Source organism: Harpia harpyja, chromosome 12, assembly GCF_026419915.1.
Source record: "Harpia harpyja isolate bHarHar1 chromosome 12, bHarHar1 primary haplotype, whole genome shotgun sequence".
NCBI lineage: Eukaryota > Metazoa > Chordata > Aves > Accipitriformes > Accipitridae > Harpia > Harpia harpyja.
Window position 1 is genome coordinate 8,000,751 of NC_068951.1, and position 9,368 is coordinate 8,010,118.

The window sequence follows — 9,368 nt, forward strand, 5'->3', positions numbered from 1 at the left end:
CTAGGGAGGGCGCACGCCGGGCCGTCGCTAGGGGTGACGTCATGCGGATGTCGCGAGGCTTTCTCTCTCTCCTCCCCTCCCTTCCCGCGACGGGAAGTCTCGCGAGAAGGGCGGGCGGGCGGGCGGTCCCGCGCAGGCGCCGCGCCGTGGAGGTCGTTGGAGTCACTGGAGCGGCCGCGCCATGCTGTCCCGCCTCGCCCGTCCCGCCGCCGCCGCCGCCGCCGCCGCCGCGGCCCTCCGCCGGGGCCTCGCCACCACCGCCCAGGTACGCCACGCCACGCCACGCTGTCAGCCTCCCCGCCGGCACAGGGCCCGCACCCCCTCGGGGCCGGGGTCGAGCCTAGGCCCTCCTCCTCTGTGAGGGGGCAACCGGGCCCGCCGGCGGGCTCGGCCCTCCTGTGTGCGGTGAGGAGGGGCTGGGGGCGTCTGTAGCCGGTGGGGGTCACCGCCTCAGTCAGTGCTGTGAGGGAGGTGTGAGGAGCACGGCTCGGGGGTCGGGGTCGGTTCTGGGGGTGCCGGGTTGGTGCGGTGTCTCCGCCCGGTAAAGCGTCCGCGCTGCGGGCATCGCCCTGCGGCTCCTGGCCGAGAAAGAGGCTGATGTCTTTCTCCAGACACTTGCTGGCCAAATGTGTCGGTTCTAGGTGAATTTCTCTAACGGGTGATACGCCGGTTTGCTCGCTGCTTCCTTCCTCTACTGAAAATACGCCCCTGCTTTCAAAATGTACCAAGAATTAAAGCTGGCGGTTGGGGGGTTAACAGTAATCCTTAATATGCTGAAATTCATTGTGCGTGACTCTTGATACCAGGAGAGGACTGCTGCTACATGGTAGGTAGAGACCAACATCTATTTTCTAATGTAAATAGTTCCCAGTGGCATATGACAAAATGATTATTGTAGCTATAAAGATGCATTTTACAAGAGAGGCTTGTGTAATTATTTTGATAGGAATTATATTTATTAGCAATGCGGTTTTGATCTCAGGGTATCAGGTCAGCCATAAATATGGGGCATAACAGTGGCTAACGCTAGACTTTGCTTCCCCTTGGAGAGTTTCATGCTGAGTTACATTTGTTGCAATAGCAAGAAAATTGAGCTGTGGTTAGGCTGATCTAGCTCCTGGGTAGATTATTTCTTGTCATAGCATAATAATTAAGCTGTTCGTGCAGGGACTTGGAGCTATTATGGCTTTATCTGGTAAGACGGTGCGATAGAGAACGTCCTTATCAGCGGTAATTGTACTACCATGTTACGTCCCTGCAGTAGCCTCTGGTTCTCCATCACTTTGGCAGAGCGTTGCATTTTAAGATTGTTCTGGACTTTTAATGTAGCTTGCCTTTTGCCTAGTGACACTTTCTCTACAAACAGGAGCACAGCCATTTTAGAGAGAAATAACTTTCTTCCAGTGAGCATGTTAGGGTAAAACTGGTTCACCAGGGCAATAAAGCAGCGTTGGTTTTATTTGCTTCTCAGCCACACTTGATCAAAGCTGGAAATGATAGTCACTTGATGTTCTCAGGCCTCAATCTTGAGGCAGCTGCAGGTACTATTTTGAATTTATTTCAAGCATATGCATTTTCTTCACATACATACAGTGGTTATTATGTTTATTGTAATCCATTAAATGTATTGATTTGCCCAATGGGAAGGCATATTTTTTTGATACTGGTAATGAAAACTAGAAAAACTGCAAACCAGATTTTGCCCTAAGTCAGACCTAGGTCCACACGGTAGCAGGTATTAGCCTCAGGCAGATGTTGCCATCTGAAGAAAGATGATCGTTTTGGTTACTTTGCCCAGCCTTCCTTCCCTTTTGAGCTTCAGATCGCAAAAAACCCATTTTCCTCTAATTGTCCTACCAATAAACCTCATGGATCTTTGGGAGGCTGTAGTGATGATCGCTTTCTGTGGCCTTAGGCAATCGATTTTGCATAGTGCTTGATAAAGAAATTGAGAAATAGAACTAAAAGTAAAGAAAATGTGGTGAAATCCCCAAGGTCACTGCTGCAATAACTACCAAAGCATCTCTTCAATGTATTTGTCATCTTCTTTCCTCAGAACAATGCCAAGGTAGCAGTGCTGGGGGCCTCAGGAGGCATTGGCCAGCCTCTCTCCCTTCTCCTGAAGAACAGCCCACTGGTGAGCAGGCTCAGCCTTTACGATATCGCTCACACTCCAGGTGTTGCAGCTGACCTCAGCCACATCGAGACAAGAGCAAACGTTAAAGGTACTGCGAGCCGCTGGAAACGGTCTGTGTTCTGAAGGCGTCCTCTTGGGTGTCTCTGACACTTGGAGATGCCCATTGCTGTGCTTGTGAAGGGGAATCTTCACATGAACCTGAAACCTAGTATCAATTTAAGTAGCTTTTTCTCAAGCAGTGCATCACTAATTAAGGTTTAGCTGATTACGTTGACATGTATGGAGATGAAAATGGTCTGTGGTTGCACTGTTGAAGGGGAATTTGTAATACCTGGCAGGAAATATTCAGTAAAATTGTCTCAGAAAAAAGCTTGAGCATTGATTTTAAAAGTTTGACTACAAATAGACTTAACACTCCCTGGGTGTCTACGTGAATTCTGCGTGCTTCTTTTCTGAAGGGACAGCTGTCAAGTTCTGATGAAATCACAACTTAACCTGCTGATCTTAATTTTATTTGAAGATCACCAAGAGGTTACATTTTACTTGAATATGCCTATCTGCAGTTCTTTGGGGGCACTGACTGTAGTGGCAAGCTAGGGTTTTTGGAGAGTAAATTACACGTAACAGGAGGAACTGAGGCGTTTCAAAACAGATGAATGTGAGGTTCTCATCACTCTCATTTTGCAAGTTTTGAAACAACGATAGAACATCAAATAGGATCCATCTGTGATTGTATTGCTTTGCTTTGCAGTGTAAGTCTGAATTGAAGGCTAAATCAAAAAAGGAATTGGATGCCTCTGGGCATAATTTTGTACTTCAAAGTGTCAGATGTTTAATAACTGGCAAAAATATAATGCCTGATTGTCTTCCATTCCAGGCTTCCTGGGACCTGAGCAGTTGCCAGAATGTCTGAAGGGCTGTAATGTTGTAGTTATTCCTGCGGGAGTCCCTAGAAAACCAGGTATGTTGTTTTTTGTTAAAAAGACCCAGGGCTTCATTGAAGTGTATCTCTGCAGTACTGTTACTCAAATAAAGCTGTGTCTGGTGCTTTATGGTGCTCTCAGTGTTGGCTTGGGATGTAAGTAGTCTGTTAATGACACTGACCTAGAGGTTGTGGTATCAGGCATCTCATTTTGCTTCTGTCTTAGATTGTCCCTTGTAAAATAGGCAGAATTGATTTCTGGAGTTCTGTGTAGGGGTGAGGTGCAAAGACTTTCCCTGCAAGTGGTCCTGAATCTCCCTTAGTGTTTCTTGCCCAGAGCAATACTCTAGTAAAAAAAACCAAAACAACCCTGGTTCTTTGTTTCATTTCTCGGCAGAATAGAAATAATCTGTTTTGCGTTAATAGGTTGATAACTTCTTAGAGCATCTCTGAATGAATGCTGTTAATCCCTCCTAGAATGTCCCTGACCTGCTCCATTTCTACTGTTTTTGACTATCCTATTGGGAATGTAGCAAAATTCTAGACTTTAATGCCTAGCTCTTCCTAGTTCTTCATTTTTCGTGGTTAAAGTAGTTGCTGCAACAGAAATGAGAGGTGGCACTTAAGCAACTAGCAATATTTTGCACAGAGCAGTTGGCATTCAAACTGTAGCTGCGGAGGTGACTTCAGGGGGCAGGAGAATTCATCTCAGGAGCAGTTATGCTGCTCTGAGCACCACTGGTACACTGGTGTGGGTCAGTATGGTCACACCGTACTTCAGGCTGCCTAGTTGAAATACGTTCTGACAACTGACAGCTGGGCTGGTTGCTGCTGAAAAGGGCTGATCTCTCTGAAAGGGCAGTAATCTTTTATTAGCGAGAGGAGCTACCTTTGGAGCCAGTTCACTACTGCAGCTGGAGAGTTTTCTCTTGATATATGAAACCAGAAGCTGATGTCTCTCTGTCCAGAGCAGAATATTGCTTTCTGATTGGGTTGCTTGTCCGTTAATTAGTAGCCTATGGGTAACTTAAAATACTGTACTGGATGCATTTTAGGTATGACCCGTGATGACCTGTTCAACACCAATGCTAGCATTGTTGCTACTTTGACATCTGCCTGTGCAAAGCACTGTCCAGAAGCCATGATCTGTATTATTTCTAACCCGGTAAGCGTTTTCTGGAGACCTTGAAAATGTAGAGGAAAAAAAAAAAGTCCAGACTGAGAATACTAGAGTAATCTGAGTTCCTATTAGTTTTGACCAGTATCTCTAAGGTCTGCAGTGTATTTACAGAAAAGAACTAAAAGCCTGGTTCTACTAACCCGTTTTTCTTGGCTATATTTATTTTAAGTCAGAGGAAACTTGGATATAAAAGTGCTTAATATCTCAACATCTGTATGACTGTGGTTATAATACATGCTGATATATTAGCTGGAATAGAAGTCTTAGCTCACTAAGGGAGGAGCTTTTGTAATGTGAATGAACAAATTTGTTGTCTTAATGGTTATTTAAAATGGATGATTTTTATTCCAGCCTGACTGTGAATTGCTTTTCAATTTAGGAATTAAAGTTGTTGGCTACAGTTGACTTCAAGTTGGAAGTATACTTCAGGTTGTTTGCTGGCCTGTTCAGTTCATGCATTGGCTTCATTATTATACTGATTTTAATGAATGCTTGCCTATTCTTGCTTATAGGTAAATTCAACCATCCCAATAACTTCAGAAGTCTTCAAGAAGCATGGTGTGTATAATCCCAACAGAATCTTCGGTGTTACAACGCTGGACATTGTCAGAGCAAATACTTTTGTGGCTGAACTAAAGGTAGGTCATAATAGATGCTGGGGGCGGGATACTGCCTACTTCGGTCATCAAATCTATCAAAAATGCTTTTAAAATCACCGCAGAGAGCCAAAGGAGCTCGGATTTCTGTGGACCTAGAGGCAAAGGCAATGATTCCCTGTTTCCATTCTCTAGAGGAGCCTGGGGATAGGGTTTCTTGCAAAATGTGGTTCAAGAGACTTTGACCTTTTCTTTTCATAGCTGTCCCCTGTGAGCAAGCTACATGTTTGCCTTAATTCTATTGGCATTTTCAACCCTGCTGGTGCAACCGGAGGAGAGGGTTGAATCGTAGTGTGTATTTGCAAGTCAAACTATCTGTGCTGTGTGTTACAGGATATTCTGCAAAGTATCAGGAGGTGTAGCAGGTTACTGCTCTTAATAGCTCTGGTGGAGTTTGTATTTGTGCTGCTATTTATCTGAACTTGCATTAATAATATCCTGTAACTGTCTAAAATTATTAAAGTAACCTGGAGTTCAACTCTGTAGATCTGGCTTTGTCCCTGGAGTATAGCTGCCTCTGAAACTCCTGCCCTGTGTAGCACTGGGTTATAGACGGGTCCAAATATCCGGGGCAGAAAATGAAGCATGTGGTTTTTAGATGTTTTTCTTGTCCATATGCTTCAGAAGCTGGAAAATTTCATGTTTCCTTTAGGGCTTAGATCCAGCTCGAGTAAGTGTTCCGGTTATTGGTGGCCATGCCGGGAAGACAATCATCCCTCTGATCTCTCAGGTAAGTCATAGTTACTGCCTTGTGTGGCATCACACTCATCAGTTAGAGTTGTTGTAAAGTGCCTTTATGATGGCATGTAATGTGCTAAAATACAGCAGAGACAGTCTTCCTTGCTCATGTGGCTGCTTTCATTCTGAGATGAGGTATAGGATCCTGGAAGGCAATGAGCTAAAATAGTTCCAGCCTTTCTCCTCTAAAGGAGTTTGGGATAAGAACTGAGGCGTAGTGTGGGTGTTCAGATGTCTTGGCACTGTTTGTTTTGGTTCTTATTTTTTGTGACAGGTATTTCATGATATGAATACCTTGCTTCAGCAGGAAAAGGAAATTGATTTTGCTGTGGTGAACTACAAACACCACTTCAACATGCACCATTGAAATGAGGAGGCGTAGCTCAAGCTGTGTGGGGATGCCTGCTTCAGTAATGACTGGTAGTCAGGGAGAGGCTCCCTTCGTACATCTAAGCCAGAATGAAATGCAGTTCTAAAGCAGGCTGCCGCTTCATGAGGAGATGGCTAGGGTATGTCCAAGGAGCAATTTGCGAGAAAGTGGAGAAAGCTTTGCTCTAAGTGGGGAGTAAAGTATCCTTCAGAGAAGGATGTTCTTGAGGAATAAGAGCAAGGGCTGAATGCTGAGAGGGTGCGTTCATTAGACAGTCGATCAGAGCAGACACAGCTGTGCTTAACATATTTGCGTAGCTGTATCAGAAGGTTCAGTAACTTCCTAAATACTGCTGGCAGACGATCATTCATAAGTCTTTCGACTTCTATAATGCCACAGTGACCCAAATATTTACTTAGTTTTTTTGAAATTCCTAAGGCCTGTTACATGCTTGGAGAGCATCCGTCTAGTGCAAAGGACCACAGACTAGCAAGTAACCATGGCAAGCCCTGGTTTTGCTGTCAAGCTGCGGTTTGTCCTTGAGCAAGCTAGGCATGGCTAGGTTCCTGTTACAGTCCATGCAATAACCAGCAGCCTCCCTGAACGCTTGCAGGTGGTCAGTGTCACACAATCTGTGAGCTGGGGTAACTGATTTTCCCACTTGAGAACTGTTGGTAACAACTGTAATGGTACAAAAAGCATCGTGTGGGTGGCCTTATGCTGAATCTGGAGGGGTCCTGCTATCTGATAATAACTTCTTTTTTTTCCAATCTAGTGCACACCAAAAGTGGACTTCCCTCAAGATCAGCTGGAAAAGCTTACAGGGAGAATTCAAGAAGCTGGCACTGAAGTTGTCAAAGCTAAAGCAGGAGCAGGTTGGTTCTTGACTACAGCTTCCAAGTAATTCTTGTTGGCCAGCTGAATGGATGCAGTCCTCTTCAGTTTAATCTTATTTACAACTGCGGTGCAGAATTATGAACTGCTGATTACAAACCTAGCTGCTCTGCCATGTCAGTGACTGCCTGAACTGTGGTACTAGAAGCAGCTCAGTATGTAGGTAAGACTAAACATTAACTGATCGCATGCCATGTATGGCTTTAAAAAGAATCTTCTCTGTCAAATTAAGCTATTTCTTCCTATAAATCTGGTCAACTAAGTAGCTGTAGCTGACCAAAAGCTGCTGCTTTATCCAACTGGCTGTGCGCTTGAAGTCAATGACACTGCAGCTCTGTAAACATATCAGTATGGAAGCCTTTGATGCTAAACAAAGTACCAGATTTCAGTGTGATCTGTTCTAAAAGTGGTTTAACTTTTACAGGATCTGCCACCTTGTCTATGGCCTATGCTGGTGCTCGATTTGTGTTCTCTCTGGTGGATGCAATGAATGGAAAGGAAGGGGTTATTGAATGTGCCTTTGTTCGATCGGAAGAGACGGAGAGCCCGTACTTCTCTACACCCCTTCTACTCGGAGTATGTGCTTTAAATGATGAGGCTTATAAACAGCAGCTACTGATTTAGTCTTGTGGTTTTTACTCAGTGATTTCAATACAGTCTAATGCTAGGTATCACTGAGGTTAACAGCTGAGTGTATCTTGAGAGTTCTTGAATATTTGGGTATTGTACTTAGGCATATGCTCATGCTTAACAGGGATGCTGCTGCTTTTATCTGCTCTTAGGCTGCGGGTCGCTGAGTAACCAGAGATTCAGACTTGGCTTAAGAGGTCATGCTTGCCTCAAGTCAGTGCCTGTTTATGAAGGGCTTTCATATGATTAACCAGGGTCAGCAATCCTGTCTCCTCAGCTTGATCTGCTACAAGCAAATCCCTCAGAAATTGAGGCACATGGGGAACTATGGCATGGATTAGGATTAATAGATTGCTTTCAGGACCTCTACTGAACTCTAAAAGCAGTGTTCTTTTTGTCACCCTTCCCTTGTGGGTGGAGTGAAAAACAAGGATGCTGCAGCCCTGTCATGCCTGCTGGGATGCAAAGGATGGTGTGTGCTGTCTTAGGTGCTGGCTGGTGAGGGAATGGAAGTAGGGGGGTATTAAGGGGGAATGGTTTGGATGTAGGCATGAGATCTCAAAAACCTAGGAGTGCAACTCTGAAGCAGTTTCAGATTGCAAGCCAGCGGCAAGGGAAGGGCATACACCAGAGGAGAGAAATTCTTTTGCCACACGGTGGGTTTGAAGATAGGAAGAGGCATGAAGGAGCAGTTGGTATCAGCCTCCTCTTGAAGGAGCTGATGGGCTAGCTTCAAGTTTCACACCTGTGAACAGTGAATGAGAAGTTTGTGAAGGCTGTAGAAGTTGCTACAGATAATAAGGGGCTTTTGAGCCTTGCCAGGAAGCACAGGCTTGGCAGACTAGAGATGACAGGTCCCAGGCTAGTTCTCCATCTCAGCTGGATAATACTTAATCAGAGCTGTTAAGTTACTCTCTGGGTCATTCGATGAATGGTTAATCCTTAAATCCTCTTTCCCTCAGAAAAATGGAATTGAGAAGAACCTAGGTATTGGCAAGATCTCCCCCTTTGAAGAGAAGATGGTTGCTGAGGCCATGTCTGAGCTGAAGGCTTCTATTAAGAAAGGAGAGGAGTTTGCGAAGAACTTCAAGTGAAGAGTTGATGACGGAGAGGAATTAACAACTTCCTTAATTTATTAAGGCATCATGTCACTTTACGACTTCTGATTCAAAGCTCATGCTTTGATTGAAGTCTGTCTGTATTAGTTTAATGATTGTTGCCAGTGCAGAGTCTAATCATCAATAAAATGGCCTCATTTTTTCAGTGTACCATCTGGAATTGTCCTGATATGCTTGTCTTTTGAAGGTAGAAGCTGTAGGTCTCTGAAAGGTTATCAGTTTCAGTAGGGATGAAATAGCCTCTTAAAGTGGGTGAACCGATTACTCTCAACTCTGCTGCTTGGGTTTTGGCTTGGGCTACTTGTTTGGTGCAGCCTGGGAAACGAGGCATGATCAAATAAGATCAAGATAGGGTGAAGAGGCTTGCGAAAGGGATAACAATGAAGTGATCCAAGAGGTGTTTTTTCAGGAGGTGGCGTTACCTCTGTTTGTTACCTTTTGTTGCCTTAATCTCTTACGTAATTTGATTTTAAAAGAGTTAGTAAAAGAGCACAGTGGTTGAAACGTCAGTCCAGCTCTAAGAAAAAGAATTAAAATGCTGAGAGTGACTTCTTTCTAGTTAGGAACAAAAGCCTTGATTTAGCATCTACATAAATTTCTTTTACATTCATCCTCTTGTGAATATAAAAATAAATGTCTGCAAGAAAATGGTGATGATAAGTTCTGTTGCTGACTTCTTCGAAGGTAAGCTTTAATGAAGGAAGCTATTAATTTGCTCTTCCT

The 9,368-nt window shown here is 44.4% G+C and overlaps 1 protein-coding gene across 1 annotated transcript; it reads left to right on the forward strand.

Moving 5' to 3' along the window:
- The first annotated feature begins 107 nt into the window (after nucleotides 1–107).
- On the forward strand, nucleotides 108–8,795 carry MDH2 (malate dehydrogenase 2). The gene is made up of 9 exons (XM_052804246.1): nucleotides 108–265; nucleotides 2,057–2,225; nucleotides 3,015–3,098; nucleotides 4,115–4,224; nucleotides 4,752–4,877; nucleotides 5,548–5,625; nucleotides 6,779–6,878; nucleotides 7,322–7,473; nucleotides 8,490–8,795. The coding sequence occupies exons 1-9, from the start codon at nucleotides 182–184 to the stop codon at nucleotides 8,619–8,621; spliced, it is 1,035 nt and encodes a 344-aa protein (XP_052660206.1). The 5' UTR covers nucleotides 108–181; the 3' UTR covers nucleotides 8,622–8,795.
- Nucleotides 8,796–9,368: the final 573 nt, after the last annotated feature.

What these genes read in the sequence shown, in the direction of transcription:
- MDH2 (XM_052804246.1), top strand. Translation starts at nt 182, where the DNA reads ATGCTGTCCCGCCTCGCCCGTCCCGCCGCCGCCGCCGCCGCCGCCGCC. An exon ending in GACAAGAGCAAACGTTAAAG is followed by an intron (nt 2,226 to 3,014) that starts GTACTGCGAGCC and finishes CTTCCATTCCAG; the next exon opens with GCTTCCTGGGACCTGAGCAG. An exon ending in CAAAGCTAAAGCAGGAGCAG is followed by an intron (nt 6,879 to 7,321) that starts GTTGGTTCTTGA and finishes TAACTTTTACAG; the next exon opens with GATCTGCCACCTTGTCTATG.